At 36.4% G+C, this 26,237-nt stretch overlaps 2 protein-coding genes across 2 annotated transcripts; one reads left to right on the top strand and one right to left on the bottom strand.

The window, feature by feature from the left end:
* LOC141406292 (OCIA domain-containing protein 1-like) lies at positions 1 to 2,026 on the top strand. Its single transcript, XM_073991544.1, has 4 exons — positions 1 to 158; positions 692 to 829; positions 1,198 to 1,561; positions 1,624 to 2,026. The coding sequence occupies exons 1-4, from the start codon at positions 102 to 104 to the stop codon at positions 1,872 to 1,874; spliced, it is 810 nt and encodes a 269-aa protein (XP_073847645.1). The 5' UTR covers positions 1 to 101; the 3' UTR covers positions 1,875 to 2,026.
* On the bottom strand, positions 1,901 to 26,033 carry Cndp2 (Cytosolic non-specific dipeptidase 2). Its single transcript, XM_073991543.1, has 5 exons — positions 25,723 to 26,033; positions 4,840 to 5,608; positions 4,690 to 4,757; positions 2,209 to 2,725; positions 1,901 to 2,141 (listed from the first exon to the last, which is right to left on the bottom strand). The coding sequence occupies exons 1-5, from the start codon at positions 25,758 to 25,760 to the stop codon at positions 2,097 to 2,099; spliced, it is 1,437 nt and encodes a 478-aa protein (XP_073847644.1). The 5' UTR covers positions 25,761 to 26,033; the 3' UTR covers positions 1,901 to 2,096.
* Positions 26,034 to 26,237: the final 204 nt, after the last annotated feature.

The following is a 26,237-nucleotide window of genomic DNA, read 5'->3' as shown; positions in this document are numbered from 1 at the left end:
GGTAGTTGTATAATTTTGTTTTTTTTATCTTTCTCTTAATTTCATCAACAGTTAAAAAATTACAGCAATACAATTACAACTATTTTCCAGATTTCATTGAAATGAATCCTCCATTGAATCCCATGAATCCACCAGATCAAAGGCCTCAACATCCATTGGTAAGTAGGAAGGATCAATAATTATTTCAAAATAATTTTTTTGTCAAAATTCATATGGTTTATATGGAAGTCTATGTCTCGGGAAATACATGATATAGCATGATATATACATATATTGGCGTAATCAGCATTCCAAGACCTACCTGTGGACATAATTTCAAAACTTTCTGAGGCCAGCCACTACATTCATCTTATGTCGAAAGTTTTAAATCCACGGTCGAAAGCCGTTTACATAAAGAAAAATATGCTATTATTCCATAAGCTTTACAATGGTACACATATAATTATCTGCTCAAAAATAGCGAAGTTATATGCAAAGGAATGTTCGGAACTTCGGAGGCTCATATATTGGGAAATATGGATTTAATTCATATATTTGTGATTCAGGGTTACGAGACCTAACTGTGGAAAGCTTTGGACCCGAACTGAGCTTAATGCTTAAACTCAACTTGTTCCGTGTTGTGAACATTTTCTTAAATACGTAGTGATTTTTTTTATTCTAATTTCCCATTTTTTATATTTAATCCTTTTAGGCCAATTACCAGTTCACATCGGATGAGCTACGCGTCTTTCGGGAATGTAATACCGAATCTTTTTTTCAACGTTCTCTTCCTTTGGGAACCACGTTTGGCGTTGCTGCATTTTTGGGTGTAAAACAAGGTTTTCTGGCGGTAAGTTGTTGGCCATTAATGGGCCGATTCCGTACAGCGAGGCGAGTCATGTCGCGTCGTCTATCGTCTCTGTGACAAAATTTAAAAAATGCACTACGTACAGCGATAGAAAATAATCGTCGATAACAAGTTATTTTTATTTTTTTTTTTATTTTATTTTTATTCGTTAGTAAAAATGAACGGCGACAGCTAATTTGTTGTCGCCGGAAAATGAACATTACGGCGACAAAATTTGACGTCGTCGTGCGACTTTTGCCATACGTAATGGAAAAATTGCTACTGGCAACGCGACACGACTCGCCTCGCTGTACGGAATCGGCCCATAAACCATCTAATTTATAAAAAAAAACACATTTACAAATTTTCAGCCAAATATACGTTATGGACCAGTTCCCAAAGTAATATTGGGAGTTATTGTTGGTTACTTCTTGGGAAAATTTAGTTATCAGCAAAGATGTGCGGAAAAAATAATGGCTTTGCCAAATTCTCGACTTGCTGAAATCCTAAGGCAACGCCAGAGTCAAAGAGGTGGTGGTTCGGGTTTCTTGAATCCCGATCAAAGTATTGGCATGGGTATGACTTTGGGTCAATTTAGTAGCCCCAATAGCACAGATGTTTATAGTGATGAACATTTGCACCCGGATGCGGGCAGGAGTAGTGCCCTTAATTTGGACGCGGAAGCAAGGCCACAATTTGCTGGTCTAGATGATATTTATAGACCAAATTTGGATAGTAAGTAGAGAAGGAGAGAGTGGTTTCAATATGATCCTAATTATATATTTTTTATTTTATAGGTCCCTCCACCACCCATGTGGATCCTGATATTCCCTTGGAACCTGTCAAACCTGGTATGACTTATGATGAATTACGTAAACGTAATCGTGAGGAATACATGAAGAAACAACAAAATCCATATTCACAACCATTGCCGCCAGAGGCTCCGGTTGTTATGCGAGCAACACCTCAAAGACCACCCAGTGTTAGCGATGATAGATCTACCAAAAATATGCAAACCAATAAATATGGAGATGCCTGGTCGGAATAAATTTAACAATACATAAGCAGAACGGCTTAAGGTTGTAGAAAAAGTGTTTTTATTTTTTCCTTTTCTTTGTTATGCTTTTTTATTATTAAATAATATATAAAAGTATTAAAAAATGTTTGGAAAACAATTCCAGAAGCCCGGCTTCTCTCGAACATGTGATGTTATTCATTCATTATTCCTTGCTAAGTGATGGAAAAGGCCAATCAATACTGTCAAGTTGATTTACAATTTACCGACTTCGTACAAATAGGCGCCCAATAGTTTTGTCTAAAGAGAGGGAGAGAGAGAAATGATTAGAAATAATTTACATCGCAAAAGATTAATAAATACTTACTCCCTCAATATAATTGTAAATATCAATCTTTTCATTTTGTGAATGGGCACCATCATCACAAGCTCCCACAGGCACAAGGATAACATTCTTACCAGTGGCTTCTTGCAATGTCAATGTAACGGGAATCGAGCCACCCTCACGCGTCATATCGGGTTCAACCTTGAAAACATGTTTAATGGCTGTCTTGGCTGCCTCATAATGGGGATGATTGGGATCTTCGGTCCAGGGCTTACCAGCTGACACCAATGAAACTTTCATTTTATTGGGTGAACCACGTTCAGCCCATTTTTCATTCAAATATTTGGTAACACATTCGGTAATGTGTTCAGGATCTTGATTGGGTACCAAACGAATAGAGAATTTACCAATAACCTTGGCTGGGATAACAGTCTTGGCACCAGGCTCATAGAAGGCACCTTCAATGCCGTGTATGGACAAGGAGGGATAACGCCATCTGGCCATTAATAGGCGGGTTTTGTCTTCATTGTGGGGTAATCTGGTGGTGCCAACATCGTTTCTAAGAGGAGAAAGGAAATGAGGAAAAAGGTTAGGCTTGGAAAGTATTTTCAAAAAAAAAAAAAAAGAAATGGGTGGGTTTTCTCCTATGATAAGTTGAACTAAGTCCTAAACGTTGGAAATGTATGACCTCTTGAGGTGATATACAAATAGAGGACCTCTTGAGGAGGTCTGCTGTAGATAGAAGACTTCTTGAGGATGTCTTCTATAGACAGAATACCTTTTGAGGAGGTTTTTATAGACAGAAGACTTCTTGAGATCTTCTATAGACAGAAGTCCTCTTGAGGTCTTCTATAGGTAGACAGAAGACCTCTTGAGGTCTTCTATAGACAGACAGAAGACTTCTTGAGGTCTTCTATTGGCAGACAGAAGACCTCTTGAGGTTTTCTATAGGCAGACAGAAGACATCAAGAGGCACACTGAAGACCTCTTGAGGACTTCAATAGAAAGAAGACCTCTTGAGGTCTTCTATAGACAGACAGAAGACTTCTTGAGGTCTTCTATAGGTAGACAGAAGACCTCTTGAGGTCTTCTATAGACAGACAGAAGACTTCTTGAGGTCTTCTATAGGTAGACAGTAGACCTCTTGAGGTGATCTACAAATAGAAGACCTCTTGAGGAGGTCTTCTATAGACAGAATACCTCTTGAGGTCTTCCATAGAAATAAGACCTCTTGAGGTCTTCTATAAACAGAAGACCTCTTGACGTATTCAATAGACAGAAGACCTCTTGAGGTCTCCTATAAACAGAAGACCTCTTGAGGTCTTCTATAGACAGAAGACCTCTTGAGGTCTTCTATAGACAGAAGACCTCTTGAGGTCTTCTATAGACAGAAGACCTCTTGAGGTCTTCTATAGACAGAAGACCTCTTGAGGTCTTCTATAGACAGAAGACCTCTTGAGGTCTTCTATAGACAGAAGACCTCTTGAGGTCTTCTATAGACAGAAGACCTCTTGAGGTCTTCTATAGACAGAAGACCTCTTGAGGTCTTCTATAGACAGAAGACCTCTTGAGGTCTTCTATAGACAGAAGACCTCTTGAGGTCTTCTATAGACAGAAGACCTCATGAGGTCTTCTATAGACAGAAGACCTCTTGAGGTCTTTTATAGACAGAAGACCTCTTGAGGTCTTCTATAGACAGAAGAACTCTTGAGGTCATCTATAGACAGAAGAACTCTTGAGGTCTTCTATAGACAGAAGACCTCTTGAGGTCTTCTATAGACAGAAGACCTCTTGAGGTCTTCTATAGACAGAAGACCTCTTGAGGTCTTCTATAGACAGAAGATCTCTTGAGGTCTTCTATAGACAGGAGACCTCTTGAGGTCTTCTATAGACAGGAGACCTCTTGAGGTCTTCTATAGACAGGAGACCTCTTGAGGTCTTCTATAGACAGAAGGCCTCTTGAGGTTTTCCATAGACAGAGACCTCTTGAGGTCTTCCATAGACAGAAGACCTCTTGAGGTCTTTTATAGACAGAAGACCTCTTGAGGTCTTCTATAGACAAAAGACCTCTTGAGGTCGTCTGTAGACAGAAGACCTCTTGAGATCTTCCATAGACAGAAGACCTCTCGAGGTCTGCTATAGACAGAAGACCTCTTGAGGTCTTTTATAGACTGAAGACCTCTTGAGGTCTTCTATAGACAGAATACCTCTTGAGGTATTCTATAGAAAGAAGACATCTTGAGGTAATCTATAGATAGAAGACCTCTTGGGTTATCAATAGATAGAAGACTTCTTGACTTTTTATTCAGGTCTTGTAAAGACAATGGACGTACCTAAGGAGGTTGTATAGATTTCCGAAATCTGTAACAATTCCACATCAATCCATCAACTTTACTTTAGACTAAAATACCAAACATGACCCACTGTCCCACATATATAAAAAGGTAATGAATTGCCTTATCAAACTTTCCCATTCTTCTTAACTAAATAACCAACCCACAAATATCGCAAACGTTATCTTACTTGTAATCTTCAACTTCATAATCAATATTTTGATAGATTTCATTTTCGTTATGCAGCAAAGGAGCAATCTGAAAGGGAAAAAAAGAAAAACAAGACACATAAATAACTCAAATCCAATTGCTGCTAATCTAATGTCGTCGTCTCACTTACGTCTCTTTCAATGCCGGGTACAAGAATTTTCGTATCTTTATCAACCAAAGTGCTTAGCAACCAGCATAAATCAGGCATAGCCTCATGTACGGTACCACCAAATACACCACTGTGCAAATCTTTGCGGGCACATTCCACTTCAACGGTATAATAGACCAAACCACGTAGACCATATGTCAGGCAGGGACGTTTCTTGCCCAACCAATAGTTATCCGAAATGCAAACGAAATCCGTGTTGGCGAGGAAGTCATTTTTACGTGCCATCAAAAGTTCATCCAAATTTTCACTACCACTTTCCTCCATACCCTCAAATACAAATTTCACATTGACAGGCAATTCAATGCCGAGCTTTTGGAAAGCTTCAATGGCATGAATCCAGCATAGAACTGGACCTTTGTCATCGGATGCACCACGACCAAACAGCTTCCCATCAACTTCGGTCAATTCGAAAGGTTCGGTATTCCAACCATCTTCTTTCAAGGCGGGTTGTACATCTAAATGACCATAAACTAGGACGGTTTTCTTTTTGGGATCTTTACCCAAATCGGCTAGAATAACATTGGGTAGGGGAATCTTTTTACCTCCCACCAATTCTTGTTCACCAATATCGGCCAATTCAACTTCAGCACCCAAAGCTTTTAGCTTGTCAGCAGTCCATTCAACCATACGTTGAATTTCACCACGTTTGTCGGGCCATGCTGAGACGGATTGTATGGCAACAGCAGTTTTAAGGACATCAATGTATTTGTCTTTGTTCTCATCGACGAAGCTGTAAGAAAAAAGAAAAAAAAAGAGTTGATAATTTTTTTTCAATTAAAGTAAGTATCAAATCTAGGGGCATCTTCTAAAGAACTCTTCTATAGATAAAAGAGCTCCTAGACAGGAACATTTCTTAGGAGGTCTTCTACATAGAAGGCTATAAATGTCATTTAAAGATTAGAAAGGCTGTGCATTTTTAGAAAAAAAAAAAAAAAAATAAATAATAATTCCTTCTAAAATAATTCTTCTAATTAAAAAAAGAAGAAAAAAACACTTTTTCTAAACATGGAATTTAAGGAGGTTTTTATAGGAAGAACAAATCCTAAGCAGGTCTTCTGGACATGCTGCATGTATAGAAGATATACTAAAGGACCTTCAGCAGATAAAAGGTCTCGTAACGAGTTCTGTCGTTTAAACACTTCCTAAATGTATCTTTTTAACATATAACACCTCCAAAGTTGATATTTTTATTTTATTTATTTATTTATTCTTCAGTAATATCAAAGCCTTCATGGCCAAAAAATATATTACATAGCATATAAACCTGAAATCATAAATTTAACATGTTCCTATTGTTGGCTCCCCAGCCTTTATTTACCTCAAGCTACTCGATTAAATGTACAATATGAAGGTCCATTGGCAGAAACATTACCATCAAATCATAATGTAAATTAGAGTCATTAAAACATACACAAACAAGTTCTAGTTCACAATTCTACGAGTGAAATGCCTTATAAGTTTCAAACGAAACGCATTGTTAGAGTGTGAGAAGATTCGTAGTTCAACAGGCAAAAAGTTCCAGCATCTAGCAACTCGGACAAGGAAACAATTCTCAAATAAAGAATTATGTATAAGCGGTATTCTTATCTGGATATTTCTTCTGAAGCGCGAAAAAACGAAAAGGTTACGCAAATGCTTAGGGAAACCAGTTTTAATAACTTTATAAAAGTGCAGTAAATTGCGCAAATTAATATAATTTTGGAACGAACAACCTAAAAAACTTTTTACAAAACTGGAAATATGGTCACGTATTCGAATATTGTACACAAATCTGACAATCATATTCATAATTAGTTGTAATTTCGTAATGTTATACTCAGGTGTGCCAGATACAACTTCCAGGGCATATAAAAGATGTGGCATTAAAAGAGCATGAGCCATTCTGACTTTAACCCACCTCGGTAAAAACATGCTCACAGAATACAACTTGCGTAGAATATAGTATATTTTAGATTGAACGAAATCAATGTGAGAGTCAAAGCTTAGCCTGTTATCTAACATTACTCCTAAGCATTTATACTTATCAAGTATATCAACAGCACATTGACCAATAAAAATGTTGATACTAGGCAAATGAGTTCCAAACAGGATTGCCTTTGTCTTAGCTGGGTTAATATGAAGACCATTATCCACAGTCCAACTTAATGCCCTTTCCAAACACGTATTAATTTTTCTCTCTAGATCATTAGAATCATCACTACATGAATCAAACAAGAGGAATACATCGTCTGCAAATATATGCAATGAACATGAATTAAGATCCAAATATTCAAGCAAATCATTCATATAGATTATGAAAAGTAACGGCCCTAATACTGATCCTTGGGGAACTCCAGATGTTAATGATATAATGCTAGACGACGTGCCGTTCAATTCAACAAACTGAGTTCGATCACAAACATATGACATTATCAATTTACATGCTGAAAAAGAAAAATTGAATTTTTCTTTAAGTTTATAGATCAGCAACTCGTAATGAATTGAATTGAATGCTTTTGACAGATCAAGAGATACCAACGCAGAAATTCGGTTTAAATTACTGTGACACCTAATAGATTCCGTTAAGTGTAAAAGCAATGATGTCGTGCTATGACCCGCACGAAAAGCATACTGTTCATTAATCAAATTACTACTAACTCTAGAAAGTATTTGGTTTTTCATTACATGTTCACATAATTTGGAAAGAACTGGAAGTATTGAAATTGGTCGCAAATCATCCGGATCACGAACATAGGAAACCTTGGGAATGGGCACAATTCGGGCAATTTTCCAAGCCAAAGGGAAAACAGACTTAGTTAAAATAGTATTGACCAAATCCAAAATAATGTTTGACACATAGGGAAAGATCAGTTTCAAAAAATTTACCGATATTTTGTCCACTCCCACCGACTTGGATTTGATCTTACCTAGAGCAATAGCAATGTCATCAAGATTAATACACGAAAAAGAAAATGAATGGTCATTATCATTAAACGATTCCCAATTCCAATCAACATTATTGTTAAACAACGTGGTTGATGCAAAATAATTATTAACAGCGTCAGCACTAAGGTTATTCGGGACATCATCGTCTCCAACACACCCATGGCACCGAAGAACTCTCCATAAACTTTTAGAGTCTAAGGTACGAAAACTCCTCATGTAATATTTACGCCTCTCCTTGCGAATTAAATTTTTGGCCTTATTGCGATATTTACAGAATATAGTCCAGTTATACTGCGTCCGGTCTTCCAAATAAGCTTTATATGACAACTCTCTTAAATTTTTGGCAATTAAGATGTTACTAGACTTCATCCAATCATCATCCTGCAACTTAACGCGTCTTCGAATCACAGGAACATTCATATACATGTCATCAATAAGTTTAGATAAAATTGAGCATTTATCATTAACATCATGAGTCAAATAGAAATTTGTATAGTCAAAATCCGACATACATTGAAAAACACCATTCCAATTAATATTTCTTAAATCATGAAACTCTAAAATATCTTCAGTCTTGTTAACATCAATGTCAAAACATGAAAAGATTAGTGCATGATGTGAAATGGAGGGACATTGCACTTGACTCGAATAATTAACCATTGCAATATTACTTAAAAGCATATAATCAATTAGAGATGAACTCCCGTGAGCCACATCAAAGTGAGTTGGCTTTGAGTTATGTAAAACACTTAAATTCAGTCTAAGACACGTAGAACGCATTATAGAAGCACGTGAAATATTAAATAAATCACAGTTAAAGTCTCCAACTACTATTATATTAGTGTAGCTCAAAAATAAGTCACGATGTACCTCTTCAAATTTAAAAATATCTCCCACAGGCGGTAAATAAGCGACACCAAACAGAATTTTAGTTGAACCAGAATAAAGTTCTATGAAAATTGACTCACATTTCCCAGCAACCGATGATTTAAAGACAAGTTTATGTTTGAGTGTTTTAAGTACATAAGCCCCAACGCCACCACCTCTGGAATACCTACGATCATTTCTATAAAATTTGTAGCCTGGCATATTCACGGCCGAAGTAGAAACTTCCGATTTCAACCACGTTTCTGAAACTCCTATAATATCAAAGAGCGACCCACAAAATATAGACTTCAAATCATTAAACTTAATGGAGTTAGTAGAGGGTCTCATACTTTGACAATTAATATGAGCTATATTAAGTTTACTGTCCAGGGGTTTCAGAATAGACTTAAAGTATCTGCTGCTGCCAACTGCAGGACCAAGATTCAAGTCAGAAGACATCAAATATTAAAGATATAAATAAAGTGGGGAACCAACTAACAATCAACATATTACAACAATAATTCATTAACATTCCAAATTACAGCTAATCAAATTTTGTTTAAAACAAATATTTGTATTTTTTATATAAAAATTGAGAGATTATGATAATATAAACATTACATAATTTAAGTCGGGTCACCGACATAAGCATACCCTACATCGCATGGTAGTATTTAATTGTTCAAATAAAAAGTGATGATAGTGTAATAAAAATGGAAAAATTTATACTATCGATTTCTGAATAAAGCAGGTACAGTAACATCCAAAAGTTCTAAATGGTAAACAGAGAGACGGACAGACGGACTTACCACCATGACGGTGTAGGGCAAAACCAAAAAAAAAAGGAAAACGATGTAGAATTTGGACCGTCTCAACAATTGATTTAATTCATAGGTACAGGCTAGTCCAAGGCAGAAGCTTCAGTGCTAAGAAGTAAGTTGTTACACTGCTCCAAGTTGCGAATATCACTCGTTCCGTCAGGGAAAACTAATTTAGCTTTTAGATTATCTAAATTTAGTACTTTGAATTTAGTAATAATTTCCTTGCGAAGTAGTTTTCTACAGGTGGAATTTAATTTTGCAGCGGCTGGGGAATAATGGTCATTTAAGTACACACGTCTATTCCCAGCAAAATCTTCGATGCCAAAGATGCTATTCAAGAATGGGTGCAAGTGAAATGGAATGTCATTTTTTCAGCATCTTCACTCATTCTTTTTACAAGAGCGTGACCCCCAAAAGATGCAATTCATTTTCAGATCCTAAGCATGCCATCTTTACTAACTCGATGGAATGGCATCTTCAACAATTCTTTGGCATGGCATCTATACCAATCCTTTGGCATGCCATCTTAACCAATTCCAAAGAATAGCATTTTCACTAATCTTTGGCATGTCATTTTCACCAAACCATTGGCATGTAATTTTCACGTCTTGTTCGGAAAATGGAATATGCTGTATTGAAAAATGATTTTCATTTTTTTTTTTTTATTATATTAATTCAAAGGAATTAATGAAATAACTATAATTTATTTATCATCATAAAGTTTACATCTATAATTGCAGTTTGTTCTAATTGTTGTAACATTAGTTAATATGTTTGTATTCTCATTTTTCTGCTTAATCTGAATCTGGGTCTATCGCTGCAAACTTAAGTTTCTTAGCAGGATTGGTAGGGCAATTGAAAAGGAGCAGTGTGTCGTGGGGGCCTGTGCTGTATGCTGGGCGGATGTTTTCCACGGTGTCATCAGTACTTGCTCTATAGGAATTTTGACGGCTGCACCATCCCGAGCGTATTGACCCAAAACTACTCTGGTTTGTCCTGACAGCTGGCGCTTCTCACCTGCGATAGATGGTGGATGTTCTCCAAGGACCGAATTCACACGATAACTGTTTACTGCATCTGCGACTGCATTCGTGTGAATGCTACTTAAACCTGGTTGAAAGGCTTGTTGATCTAGAGGTTCTCTCTTGTAGCGTTAGACTTCTCTTTCCAGATTATGAGCACGGCTTGCTCTGAGTGAGTCTTCTGCTAATATGGAGATGGCCTTCAGCGCAGTTGTTGTGCTGCTTACGGATCCTACGCTATTGATCGGCAACTGGAAAGTTATTTCTGATGCTGGAAGAACTATAGCCACAAGGGTCCTTGCTACGGGCGACAACAGCGAAATCGGTTTGTAAGATTCACCTTTGCTGGCATACTTTTGGGGCTTCAGTAGCTGGCCTATTTTCAAGACTTCGGGAACGATGTGTTTGGCAAGCGACAGGTTGTAAATTTAAGTGAGAAACTTGACTTCCGGCCGTCCCAGCTGTTGCAGTCTAAAGACCGCCGCTGCATGCAACAGAGTTTACTTCCTCCGCAACAGGTTTTGATTCATCTTACAAAAGGATTTTACTTCCAATCAGTGCAGTGCAGATTTCGACATTGACTCCAACTGCAGATTACTATTTCGTGAATTTTATTTTACAACGTTTTGGAAATGTTTGTTGTTTTGTAGGGGTCTACAAATCGACTTGTTGAGCGGGGTTCTCTAGTGCAGGCAAGGAAACTTTTATAATTGGCCTGTTCCTTTACTTTTAAAAATGGTAATTGTTGCAAAAATGGTAAAAGTGGTGAACTGCTCCCATATAAATTGTATGCTTTTAAAAGTAAGGAAACACTTTGCGGGTAAAAACTGGTAACCTCAGGCACGTAAAGGAACACGACTAATACCAAAGAGTGCAGTCCGACTTTACTTTTAGCTCAATGATTGGGACTTCCTAGCATAATAAATCTTACATTCCCAGCAAAATGTTCGATGCCAAAGATGACATTCAATCATGGGTGCAAGTGATCTAGCATGTCATCTTTTTAGCATCTTCATCGATGAATTTTATATGAGCGTGGACCCCAAAAGATGACGTTCTTTTCTGGATCCTAAGCATGTCATTTTAACCAATGCTTTGGCATGTCATTTTCACCAACCCCTTGGCATGAAATTTTCATGTCTTGTTTGGAAAATGGAAATGTATTGAAATATGGTTTTCATGAAAAACAAAACTCTTTATTAATTCAAACGAATTCATGAAATAGCTACAATTAATTTATCAGTTTAGTTTTTCAAAAGTTTACATCCAAAATTGCAATGTAATCACCACCGCTGCAACGCAAAAGATTACTTCCTCCGTTCTCCGCAACTGATATTCTTTCATCTTACAAAAGGTTTTTTCAATTATCTTCCCATCACCAGTTCAGATTTCAACATGGACTCCAAATGCACTCCTTTAAGTATTTTTATTTCGTAAATTGCTTTTATTTTATAATTTTGTTATTTTATAACAACATTTTGGTAATTTATACTCTTTTGTTTAGTGACGGAAATATGTAGGGATCTACAACCCGGCTTGCTTTAGGGATCTCTAAGAACAAAATGTAACGAACGGGGAGGAGAGACTTTTTATGGAAAATACCATTTATGTTTAATTAATTTATTTTTAATTGTTTCTTTCCAAAAGTAATTTCTTCTTTATTTTCAGATTCTTGTTCCTTTTCGTTTCGGACCTTTTTTTCAAATTCCAAGAAGCGAGATTTGATTGATTTCATTCTATGTCAGATTTAGAACAGACAAGGGAACTTTTCAAATAGCAATGTGTGCAGTCCGATTCTATTTTTAGCTCGATGGTTGGGACTTCATATAATACCAATTGTTTAGAAGTTTTAGTTGTTTGATATGCAGGAAATGTAAGACAACATCACGACGACAGTTCTAACAAATTTGGTCTGTTCCAGAAACTGCAAGAATCTACTTACTTTTACTACGATAACAATTTTTCCTTTATATTATCGGAAAAAATAGTAAAAATTAGTAGATTTTTGCAGTACTGGAACATACCAAAGTGAAAATAAACAGGTGTGTAAATAAAAACACAAACAGCATCTCTATTGGATCGATGGAATGGGTACAAATGCTGATGAAAAGATCGGATCTTTCACGACTTCCTTTGAACCAATGCAAAAGATGACATGAAATCACGTCATCGAAAAGAACCCCTTCCGTCAAATTTTGCTGGGTTGCTTTAAACGTACATATTTACATAAATAAAAGAATATATACATGTGTAAAAATAAAAACACAAAATTCATCTCTATTGGATCTTTGGAATGGGTTCAAATGCTAAGGAAAAGATCGGATCTATCACGACTTCCTTTGAATTGGTTCAAATGCTGATGAAACGATCGGATCTTTCACGACTTCCTTCGAATGGGTTCAAATGCTGATGAAAAGATCGGATCTCTCACGACTTCATTTGAACCAATGCAAAAGATCCAGTGAAATCATGGCATCTCATGGAACCACTTCCATAAAATTTTGCTGGGTTTATATCAGAACCTTGACCACTTAAAAGATCAGCAATTTGTAGATTACGTGTTCGAAAATATTCTTTCATAATAGCATCTCGAACGTGAACCGAATTAAATTTAATAAGAATCATACTGCGATTGTGCATGTAACAAGCATGACTTATTTCATTCCTGGACAACGTAATACCGTAAATTCCACCCAACTTCAAAGCAACATCAACAATATCAGTGATATTCCCGGGTAAACCGCTAACCAAAATGTCGCTTCTATTAAGTCTCCGGTGCAATATATTATTCTCAAATTCCAACGCCATTATCTTTGAAGAACAAGAAGAATTAAACTTATCAACACGCTCATTACATGTCTGAATGTCTTTTTTCATTTCACTCAAACAAGAGCTCATTTCCACTTTTATTTCATCCAGCGCCTTTTTTATCGTGGTTTGTTCTGTTTGATTTTGTTCAATAAAATCATCAAATTTCTTGTTCAGCGAGCGTACTTCATTAGCAACACCAGCTTGACCAGAATTGTTATTTAGGTTATTCTCACATTCTGCACAAATAAACAACGGCTTTTTTATTGCTTTAAGTGCATTAAGTTCACTTTCCGAAACATTTGCACAGGATGCATGGAACCACTTGGAACATAATCTGCATTTAAGGCTGCCACTTTTCCCAAGATTCTGCTTACAAATTTCACAAGTTAGTTTGGCAGTAGAAGGCATTCTCAAAATGTAAACAAACCAAACAACAGCAGACAACAGCAACAATGCATAAACAGTTATAGGAATATTTTGCAATTTCTTTTAGTTTTTCTTTCTTGTAATTACAACAACGCAGCCTTTAAGAAGTCTTTTCAGCTACAAAATTAAACCAAGTTTAACATTCAATTTATTGATTATTTTCAAAAATCTTCATTTGTTGAAAACTCAGTCCATCAAAATGTATACGTTCTGCCAAATTTATTGATCAAATACAGATTAAAGCGCGAAAATTAAGACAATTTGATTAGCTGCAATTTTACACACGTCTATTCAGGCATAGCGTTGCCAGATTTTATAGATAGAAGGCCTACTAAAGGTATATTCGAAAGATATAATACATCCTGATGGGTATTCTGTAGATAACAGATCTAAAATCTTCTATACCCTAAACAAAATTTCATGATGTATCATTTAAATAGGTCTTATATAGAACAAACTCTTCTAGGAATATTCTGTGGATGGAAGACATCCTTATAGGACCTTCTATAGATAAAAGACTCCAAACAAGGTCATCTTTGAATTAAAGCCCTTAAAAAAGGGATTTTTCTTCTCCAAAGTCGGTATTTTACAATTTTACAATCTCCAAAGTTATTTTAATTAATTATAAGATCTCTCAGCACGAATTTTATATACAAAAGATCTTCAAAAGTAGTATTCTATTTATAAAAAACACCCAAAAAGACCTTCTAAAAAAAGAAATCCTCCCAAACAGGGGTTTCCACATATAGATGTTTTATTCATCTTAACCCTTTCAATTCAATTTATTTTCATAAATGGGAACCTAGCCCATAGGGCCAAGAGCGGTTCCAAAAGCTACAAAACATACACTACTCCAAAAGCTTAAAACTAACAATACATTAAATTTAATAGTCTTAAAATTCATTAACAGGATGTAATTAAAGAAAATATGAAGATCTCAATATTAAAAATAAGGAACATAAACAATCATAACAAAAATTTGTACTAGTCGAAAATTTATTAATCTTCAAAATCACTCCGATTGAAATATTCAAATAACTTCCTTTAATAACAGATTAAGGAGCCACTGAATGTCTTAAGATCTTGCGGTAAACCATTGAACACACGGGCAACCCGTACCAAAAAGGATTTTTCCAAAAAAGGGGTCAAACGCGGTATATGAATTTGTTTATTCCTCTCCGATCTACTAAAAACAAATAACTCTAAAACAGAGGAAGGGGCTTGGATTTGTATCACCTTAAAGAAAAACAACATGCACCTAATATTCAGAAAAGCATCAAACGAACTACCAAGAAATTCTTCTACATACGAAGAAATATGATCACGACGTTTAAGCACAAAAACATAGCGCATGACCCTATTAAACAATAGCTTAAGCTTACGCAAAACATAGCCACAACTTCCACCAACAACCTCAATACAATACAAAAAATGCGGCATTATCAATGCATGTACTACCTGTATCCTAATTTTCTTAGGTAGGACAATATCCAAACAGTACAACTTTCTTAAAATAAAGTTTACCTTGGAAACTAAACAATTAACATGCAGATCAAACTCCAAACCACTATCAAGCAACAAACCAAGACACTTCATCGAGCTTACAACATCTATAGACTCCCTATAGATGGAAACATTTATAGAACTCTCTTGGAAGTTGCCAAAAAACATAGCCTTAGTCTTACTAGTATTTATTGAGAGCCCATTGTTGGACAACCACGTGACTAACATATTAATATTAAAATCAATAGAAGACTGCAAAACATCCATAAAAACATATTCCCCTTTAAACAAAACCTGTATATCATCAGCAAAGGCAAATGACATACAATTTCTACTATTAATACAACCAAACAAATCATTAATATTCATTATAAACAACAAAGGCCCAAGGACAGAACCTTGGGGCACACCACTACTCACAGGTAACATACTCGAAACACAATTTTTACAACTCACATATTGCAACCTCCGGAACAAATACGAAAAGATAAGCTTACACGCTGAAGACGAAAAATTAAAAAAACGATGCAACTTCTTAATCAAAATGAAGTGATTAATTTTGTCAAAGGCCTTTTCCAGGTCCAAAGACAACAGAACACAACAACCACCCCCACCAACAGTCTTCCTCACATTGTCAGTCAATCCAACAAGGAGGGACGTTGTACTACGGTTACATCTAAATCCATACTGGCTATCATGCAACAGTGATAGCTCATTGATGTAACTCAGCATTTGATCTTTCAATATATGCTCAACCATCTTTGAGATTATCGGCATAATTGATATAGGTCTATAATCCCGAGAATCATTACTTTTCCGTATAGGCACTACTTTAGAAATTTTCCAACCTGCGCGGAACGTAGACACAGTTAACATCGTATTAACAATATACACCAAATGACGTCCAATTAAAGGGAACACAAGTCTCAGAAATTTAAGCTGAAAACCATCATAACCAACTGCTTTAGATTTAATCTTATAAAACGCATTTACAATTTCAGCCAAATCAACAGCACGAAACGAAAAACCATCATAAACACTATCAGGAATACAAGAAACATCAAATTCATTCACCGTTTGATTAGACACAAAATTATAATTCAACTGTTCAACATCTACACAATCAACTTCACTATCCTCATCTCCCAAACCACTTTTATTCAAGATGGACCAAATATCTTTAGACGTTTTATTCGCAAACATGTCACCATGCGCTATAAATTTAAGTATCCTGATAACTTTCTTAGCCCGAATCCGACATATACAGTAAAAGCTTTCAGTGTCAAAAATAATTTCTGCCCTTGTAAAAACATTGCAAAATGACAAATATATTCGACAAATTGACTGGAAAGGTTAATTAAGTCTTCTACGGAAATATAACTCCTAGGAGAACTTCTCGAGATATTCTGTAAATGCAGGGCATCCTTATGAAGTCCTCTTAGGATGAGGTATTTTACCTTTCTAAAGGAATCTCGTATAGATGAAAAACTGTTTAAAGTGTTCATCTAGTGATAGAAGATCTTCGTAGAACATACGGCCTTCTTAGTTCACATGGACTTGCTTACGAAATACATTAGATCATAATCCAAATACAAGGACTACCTCCACAAATATTTTAAAAGGATTCTCGAACTGCACTTAAGCGAAAATTCGGAACTTTTATATAAAGACCATCTTCGAACTTTAAGTTAAGCTGCACTTAAGCGAACATTTTTGTGAAACTTTTGTGAAGGAGCTAACCGAAGGTGTTGTCCGATATAGTCCATTTTCGAACTTGTTTTAAGATTGAGAAAAAGTTACTTGGTGCAAAGGTTGAACCATGACCAGCGATTTTAGTTGGGCACCGTAGTATTTCCATCACCATTATGTATACTGCACTTTGGGGAAAGTCCTTCTTGGAAATTGATGTACGTTAGGACGGATTTTTACGATGTACAATGTTTGACCCAATCGGGTACGCGATTAGTAAGTTATCTTGCTCATCAGTTATTTTAAGTGTTGCCGGCAGATTTTGGGTCATTATCGCAGGACGCACGGACTTGCCCCCAAAAAATTATACCGCCGTAATTGCTGCCGCTAGGACAACCTGTTACAAAACAAGTAAAAAAGTATCAGTCGGCTTTGCCGACGACAGAGATATACCCTCAGCCAATGTGAATTGAAACTTTCATCTACGGACAGATCGAATGTATTTAGGGGCTTTTCAGAATTTTGTGGCCTTTTTGAACATTTGAACTTATAGACAAAAATGTGGATTGGGATTAAAGTTCAAAAGTGTTGCGAAGGAGGGAATGGACCGACATAGTGCATTACGGAAGTGGATCTTATTTTGAGAGTCATATCTTTTCCATAGGTATCGCGTCCACTAGTCATTTCAGTGGGTTATCGTACACCTGTTGGACCAGTATGCCAGGAAGCATGGACTTGTCCACGGAAAACATAATATGGCTGTACATCATCGGTATAAATTTCCAAAGGATCTCCGAACAGACCCTAAACTGCACTTGGTCACAAATGTTGAACTTTTGTGGGGGAGGTATCCTAAGGAGAGGACCGATATAAGCCATCTTCGAACTAAAACTAAGTTTGGACAAAATATGACGAAGGCCAAATTTTGGATCGAATCGGCAGATCCGTTCGAGAGTTATCGTGCGCTGCAACCCCTATGACATCGTGTTTTTTGAACCTTTCAGTCTATTTCTCAGGAAGTAGGGTTTTGCCCCTGATGAAACTCGCACCGCCGTATGAATACAAGATGCTATAACAAAAATCAAAACGATTCGAGAGCAGGTCCTAAACTGAACTTTTTCCAAATTTTGTGTGGGAGGTACCCGAAGGCGTGGACCGATTGAGTCCATATTGGAACCTCATCTAAGTTTGGTAGAAATTTCACGATTTCAAGAGTTATCGTGCGCACAAATTTTCCGAACATTTTCGAACTTTTGTGGGGGAGGTACCGGAAGGAGTGGACGATATAATCCATCTTCGAACTTAAACTAAGTTTGGACAAAATATTGCGAAAGCCAAATTTTGGACCAGATCGGTTCATCCGTTCGAAAGTTATCGTGTGCACCAGCCAGCCAGACAGACAGACGGACGGACATTGCTAACTCGACTCCAAATCGTCTGTTTGCTCTAAAATCTGAAGGTACCGTAACGTGGGGCTATACCAAATCATTGACATATACCAAACATTTTTAGTAACCAAACTTCTTCATAAAGAACTCGAAATGTTAAATTACGTTAAGCTAAGTTTGAAAGAAATGGTTGAGGAGTTATCTTATAATTAATCCGCAAGATATTATTTGGTTGGTGCCGTCAGGGTTTCTTGAAGCTTTTACGCCAATATCTCAGGAAGTATGGACTTGCGCAAGAAAAAGGTTGTACGGCCGTAAAGGGAGCCGTAAGGACAACTTACTGAAACAATTTTCAAAACGATCCGAGAGGAGCTCTTAAAGTTCACTTTATCCGTTGTGTGGGAGGTACCTGAAGGAGTAAACCAATATTGTTCATATTCTAACGATATCTATATCTGGAAGGAATAATACGATGTGAAAAGTATGGACCAAATCGATTGCTCTCTTCGACAGTTATCGTTCACACCATTTTACAGAAAAATGTTGAACTTTTGTGAGGGGGGTGCCCGAGCTAATATGAATCGGGATGCACTTATAAATATAAGGGAAGTCTCCCTTGTCCCGTATGGGATGTTTGTGGAACAATTATTATAATAAAAAAAATGGAACTCCTTTCCTTTACCGACCCAACGCAGAAAATGATGAAAAAATTACCACAGATAGTGCTTTTTACACCGAATCCAATGATGTATTGCTTTTGTTGTGGATATGTATACTTCCCGAGATATGGGCCTCAAAAGATCCACAAAGGCCCTAACCTATTTTTTCAAAATAGCCGGCCTTCGACCGGGTTTTAAGACTTTCTCCAATGGACATGTGCACATCTCGGGAACGGGAACAAAATTTTGCTTTTAATTAAATATTTTTCTCTAAATAGTCGGCCTTCGGCCGGGATTTAAGACATTCTCCTATGGACAGGTGCAAATCTCGGGAAAGGGAACAAAATTTTCTTTTAAATTTATTTTTTTTGGAGGCCTATATCTCGGGAAGTATACATTCCCTTCAACAAAATAATACATCGTTGAAATCAGTATAAACATCACTATTTGTGGTAATTTTTTAATAATTTTCTGCGGTGGTTTGCTAACATTTTAGACTAGGACCTTTGTGGAACTTTGGAGGCCCATATCTCGGGAAGTATACATTTCCGCAACAAAAGCAATATATGGTTGGAATCGGGATAAAAAGCACAATCTGTGGTAATTTTTTCATAATTTTCTGAGGTGGGTCGGTAAAGGAGAGATAAGCCAAAAAAATAAATCTGCTAAATTTACTCTGAATTTTCTCCTGATCACAACTAATTTTCTTCGGAGCGTATTAAAAGGTAGAACATTCAAAATATGGGTTCAAATTCGATATCAATTTTCAAGCGGCGCTAGCCCTTCTAAATTTATGTAGATATCAATTCCACAACAAGTGAATAACATGACATTTGAGTCAAAAACATTATGGAGTGTCATACTTCAACTCACAAAGAAAGGTACTTACATATGTACATATGTGAAGTTGCAAGGCTGAGTAATTCGAATCCTATTGTTGGTTGGCTGACCATCAACAGACATTTTTTTAATTTGTATAAAAAAAGAAACTGCATAAATATGCCTTATGCAGTGTATATTAAAAGTCATATATTACCGTACCCGAACCTCGTCACGCCCCTGACATCTGCCTATCGCCGCACACATGCAAACAGTTAAAGATTGAAGAGAAATTTATGGATTGAAGTATAAATTATTGATAAGTACACAATACACGATTATTAATAACATGTTATTAAACATACATATTGTTTTTGTTACTATAAGGGAAAAACGCCAATACAAGCTGTGGTTGGTTTTGTGATAACTAAATAAATATTTTGTAGTCATGCCTACTTTTATTACACCATGCATGGTATTAATATGAATGGGTGTCGTCAGTGTTATAACCATAAAACATAGATAAGTTTATTTTCTTTCTTCTTAAGGAAAATATATGACAAAGTAAATGTCAGTAACAGTCATTCTTCCACAGTGAGATTTGTCTGCATTACTACTCTCCACTATACAACAAATGATATTCTCAGATGAATGTTGTACTCTGCACTGGGTTTCTTCGATAATTCTAGGAGTGACAAAGAAAAACAACTCATTTCCATTATCACTAAAATTAACTTTTTTTTGGGATTTATCAAGGGACAATTAAGTTGTTTTTAATAAAAGCCTGCACAGTATTGTATTTACTGTAGATAGTTTTGTACATATGAACGTACATATAAATAAAAGATAAAATGTTTACTTCTGAGGAAATAATAAAAGTTGCCTAGTCCGCTTTGTGTTTAATATATGACAACACAGAAAGTAACAGTTATCAACAAATATTCTCAGAGAGACTTGGTTTTAGTATGCATCTCCTTCTCATTAATATTTCGAGAAGAAATCAGGCAAATTTGACAGCCAGAGATATGTATAATGAAAGTTTCTCTACGAAGTCAATAAGAAAGTAAACAATTAATGTTATCACAAAAATTCTTTGTTTATTTGAAATGGATAATAAAATTGTTTTTAATTAAACTCTACACACACACACATTGTAGATTGTTACAAGGGAATTTAGAAAGGTGATACAAAAGGCGAATTCAGGCCGTAGTCTTCATTTGCTGTCAAAATTTTTGGGCGAAAAATCCACCAAAGATGGAAAACGATAAAATATTCTTCACGAATCTTAAAAAAAAAAATGTTTGACTGTAAATGAAGACATCAGACTGTATCACCTTCTTCCGTGCACCATGATAGCAAAAAAAAAAAAAAAAAAATTCGTCAATTCACAAAAACTGCTCTGCGATATATATTTACTTGGAAAGTTAAACTATCTAAAAACCACAGCTTGGTTTTGTGATAGTTTTGATGAATGTTTGTTTAGAATTGTTTAGTTTTTTTTAGAGTAGAATGCTCCAAATATTAGTAATACCAATAGAGTTTTTTCTTTGATAAGCCCTGGCAGATAAAAACAAAGAGAAAATACGTGTGGTTTTGTTTATACTTTTTCGTTTGAGGCTGATCATTGCTGGTCAGGGGTAGTTGCGATAAAAAAAGGAAATGTATCTATATTTTCTATAGACGATGAATATGTAATTCCCCAAGCGGTTAGTTTTAATTTATAGTTTCATTTTATAGTTTTGCTGTTTAATCATCTGTAATATGAACAATGACAAACTGGTTGAGTGCAGTTTCTGGTTGTAGTAACATTGTAGTCTAGGTACATATAGACAAGGGTGCCAAGTTAGTGGTTTCCCGCTACTTGTGGTGATTTTTGACGTACAAAAACCACTGTTTAAGCAGGAATTTCAACTGTTTTAAGGTAAAAATCGCTACAGACCTATGGTGCGTATGTGGCTGTAGCGGTTTTTATATGGGTATGATGATTTTCGATGCCATTAACATTACCAGATATCTCCCGGGTAATTAGCATTCTGCAATTAACTAACGTTCTGTTGATAATTATGTGGGTTAACTTCGTTTGAAATACATACTCAAACGTGATATAGTGGCGCAAAACCTTAAAAAATAAAGCAGTTCAATATTTCCGCCATGGATTTGTTAAGAAAAAATTACACTAATTACCTTAATGAAATTAGTAATTAGTTAGGATCACCGTACAATAATCTAGAAGAAAATTGCATTGCTGTTATCAGTTTAAACTATATCAATACTTTGCCCAAGAATATTTCAGACTATATCAAAACATGGATCTATATTGAAAATTTGTTATTGGGAACAGGTAGATCGATCAAATAATATAGTCTTTTGGGGGCTACTACAAAATGAGGATCGGTATAGTCGTGTTAACTCATTCTATCGCAGAGTCCTAGCGGTGTGTCGGGAGTTATTCCTTTCAATAGTATTTACCACTAAAAAATCGATATCGACGATTTTTATAGTCTCGACATGCTCCTAAAATAGATTTTTAAATGATTTTTAACACGTTCGCGGACGTGAATGCTATAGCATTCATTTTCATGGTGACGTAGGATGACGTGAATGCTATAGCATTCATATGCAAACTAAGTTTTTGGAACACGTCTCGTTTAGGGGCACCTCTCCGATCGGGCTGAAATTTTTACCATAGGTAGTCCTTGGGAGCCTGATCACGACTATATATATCTTTCCCGGGGAAGTCCATACTTCCCGAGATATGGGTCTTGACATTTCGGGAAAGTCCTACTTTAACGCCATTACTTTATTTATGGGCACCTCTCGGATCTGGCTGAAATTTTCACCATAGGTAGTCCTTGGGACCCTGATCACAACGATATATAACTTTTCCGGGGGAAGTACTACATACTTCCCGAGATATGGGTCTTGACATTTTATTATTTCTATTTCTATTTCTAGACGGTCTTCGGCCGGGATTTAAGACTTTCTCCTATGGACAGGAGCAAAAGTGGGCTTCGCGAACAAAAGTTTTTCCAAAATTATAAGTTTTCTTTAAGTAGCCGGGCTTCGGTCGGGATTCAAGACTTCCTCCTTTTGACAGGAGCAAGAGTCGTAAACGCAATCAAAAGTACTTACCACGAGCTTTAAAATGATACCCATATTGCCCATGTAAAAATAGTAAAATCTCAAGACCCATATCTCGAGAAGCATGGACTCCTCCCGAAAAAGCTATATATTGTTGTAATCAGAAGTCGTAATTGCAAAGAAAAGTACTCACCACGAGCTTTAAAATGATACCCATATTGCCCAAGTAAAAATAGTACAATATATATATATAGTTGTGATCAGGGTCCCAAGGACTACCAATGGTGAAAATTTCAGCCCGATCCGAGAGGTGCCCCTAAACGAGACATAAGCCCCATAGTGTAATGGGACGACATATTTTGGTACAATTTCTTTATTTCTGTGTTCGGAATAATAAGCTATGGACTAATATGGTAAACATTTTAACCAAATCCGAGAGAAGGCCCTAAAAGCAATTTAAATATAAAATTATCTTAATTATACCCTCAGCCTTTAGGCTAAAGAGGGTATTTACACTTTGATACGACCAAAAATGTGCCTCATCGAAATAATGGTTTTAGACCCCAAGTATGTTTGTACGATATCCGTTTCACACAATTTTGAGTAGATCTAGCAATGTCCGTCCGTCTGTCTGTCGGTCTGTCTGGCTGGCTGGTGCGCACGATAACTCTCGAACGGATCAATCGATTCGGTTCAAATTTTGGGTATCGAAATATTTTGTCCAGATTCGATTTAAGTTCGAAGATGGGCCATATAGGTCCACTCCTTCAGGTACCTCCCCCACAAATGTTCAAAAATTGTCGCAAAACTTGTGCGCACGATAACTCTTGTAGGGAATAACCGATTTGGTCCATACTTTGCACATCGTGTAATTTCTACCAAACTTAGATTAGGTTCCAATATGGACTCAATCGGTCCACTCCTTCGGGTACCTCCCACAGAAAATTTCGGAAAAGTTCAGTTTAGGACCTGGTCTCGAATCGCTTTGATTTTTGTTTACGCAAGTTGTATTCGCTGTCCTCTATACGACGCTGTAAGTTTCATTAGGGGCAAGTCCATACTTCCTGAGAAAATAGCCTGAAAGTTACAAAAAACCCTATGACACCGTGTGTAGTGGTTGGAGCGCAAGATAACTCTCGAACGGATCTGCCGATTCGGTCCAAAATTTGGCTTTCGTAATATTTTGTCCAAACTTATTTCAAGTTCAAAGATGGATTACATCGGTCCACTCCTTCCGGTACCTCCCCCACAGAAGTTCGAAAATGTTCGGAAAATTTGTGCGTACGATAACTCGTGAAGGGAGTAAACGATTTGGTTCATACTTTGCACATTATGAAATTTCTACCAGACTTAGATGAGGTTCCAATATGGACTCAATCGGTAGACTCCTTCGAGTACCTCCCACACAAAATTTCGGAAAAGTTCAGTTTAGGACCTGCTTTCGAATCGCCTTGGTGTTTGTTGTACCATCTTGTATTTACTGTCCCCTATTCGAAGGTACAAGTTTCCTCAGGGGCAAGTCCATACTTCCTGAAAAAATAGCCTGAAAGTTGAAAAACAAACCCTGTGACACCATGTTTATGGGTGGAAGCGCAAGATAATTATCGAACGGAAATGCCGGTTCCGGCCAAAATTTGGCCTTCGTAATATTGTTTCCAAACTTAGTTTAAGTTGGTAGATAAGCCATATCGATCCACTCCTTCAGGTACCTACCCCACAAAGGTTCAAAAATATTCGAAAAAATTGTGGGCACGATAACTCTTGATGGGAGTAACCGATTTGGTCCATACTTTACACATTCTCATAACATCTACCAGATATAGATCAGGTTCGAATATTGACTATATTTGTCCACTCCATCCCGTACCTCCCACACAAAATTTTGGATAAGTTCACTTTAAGACCTGCTATTGAATCACTTTGATTTTTGTTGAAGCAACTTACATTCGCTGCCTCAATTACGATGGTAAAAGTTGTTTCAGGGGCAAGTCCATACTTCTTAAGAAAACAGCCCGAAGGGTGTAAAAATCCCCTATGGCACCCCCATGGTCTATGTCGGTCCATTCCTTTAAGTACCTTTTCAGCAAAATTTTTGAACTTTAATCCTAATCAACATTTTTGTCGGTTCATACGAGACCAAAATTTTGAAACCCCCTAACTACATAAGTTTTTTGTGAAAAAAGTGTTTCAATTTGCACAGGCTGAGGGTATATCTCTGTCGGCAAAGCCGACTGATACTTTTTTACTTGTTTTCATTTCATTCTCACATGATGATGGCATTTCCAGCCATGAAATCTACACGTATTTAATCTTTTTGTTTAGGAAATAAATAACAACAAAAACACAACAAGCAGATTGGGACAAAGGCCTTTATAAGATGGCAAACATTCAGTCAGTCGTCGCCCACAAAAAAAATTGCAATCATTTCTAATTTCTCCAATGCACATTTGTATTCTTCTTTCAATTAAACGAAGAAACAGCAAACAACACACAAACACAGGCAATCACAATATGTACAACCGCGTACGTTTGTTCAGTTGTGTTTTTGGTAAAAGTTTTAATTTCTTTTTTTTTTCATAGAGATGTTTTTGCTCTTCATTTTGTTTTTGCATGGAGGACGGACATTAGCAAGTGTAGCGCGACATGCATGAGAAAAATTCCAATGGGCACATACTTAACGCAATATCTTTGGATATTTAACAAATTCTATTAAAAACAGAGGTGAAAACATCTCAACATAGTCAATATTTTTTTCCAATAATCATCTCCCTTCAACCAACAAAACAATTAAAATTGCACAGAAAAACAATCACCAAAAACCTTCCTTTCTTACCTGAATAACTGGTTCAAAACACTGGGAAGCTCTGACATATTGTTTTCTTTTATACTTTTTTCACTTGCAGTTAGAAATTAATTTGTGTTTTTTAATAAAAAAAAATCAGCACCTTATCGTTATATCGATGTTAGTATCACAACAACAAATTAGGAACGACAAATGCAAAAAATACCGGCAAAAATGCGCTCACACACTTTCCTCCCAAATATTTTATTATAAATGTCAATGAAGAGAGCCAAAGCATCGTCTTAAATAGCTGTCGCTTGCTGGGTGGATATGGGGGGAGGTCTCCAGAGATAAGCGTAAACACAATTGAAAGCGCTTGGCGATAAGCGTTCTTGTAAATAATTTATTGCATGGTATATGTAAAGAGGTAGATTTAAATTAAAAAAATCTATAGAACCCTTGTTTTTCTTGAATTCCTAAAACTTCAAAATAAAAGCAACAAGTGGGTTTGTTTACAAAGCATTTTTTTGAGCATTTTATTAAAAACGCGAAAAATGAATAAGTGT

The sequence above is a fragment of the Musca autumnalis genome, unplaced genomic scaffold (assembly GCF_047663935.1).
Source record: "Musca autumnalis isolate F117 unplaced genomic scaffold, ASM4766393v1 scaffold_5, whole genome shotgun sequence".
NCBI classification, from domain to species: domain Eukaryota; kingdom Metazoa; phylum Arthropoda; class Insecta; order Diptera; family Muscidae; genus Musca; species Musca autumnalis.
This window is presented reverse-complemented; position numbering and strand designations above follow the sequence as displayed.

Bases quoted from the DNA above. Each gene is read 5' to 3' on its own strand.
- LOC141406292 (XM_073991544.1), top strand. From the start codon at position 102: ATGAATCCTCCATTGAATCCCATGAATCCACCAGATCAAAGGCCTCAA. The intron at 830-1,197 runs GTAAGTTGTTGG...ACAAATTTTCAG, and splicing joins TAAAACAAGGTTTTCTGGCG to CCAAATATACGTTATGGACC. The intron at 1,562-1,623 runs GTAAGTAGAGAA...TTTATTTTATAG, and splicing joins TTATAGACCAAATTTGGATA to GTCCCTCCACCACCCATGTG.
- Cndp2 (XM_073991543.1), bottom strand. From the start codon at position 25,760: ATGTCAGAGCTTCCCAGTGTTTTGAACCAGTTATTCAG. The intron at 4,758-4,839 runs GTAAGTGAGACG...TTTCCCTTTCAG, and splicing joins TACCCGGCATTGAAAGAGAC to ATTGCTCCTTTGCTGCATAA. The intron at 2,726-4,689 runs GTAAGATAACGT...TTCTCCTCTTAG, and splicing joins TATGAAGTTGAAGATTACAA to AAACGATGTTGGCACCACCA.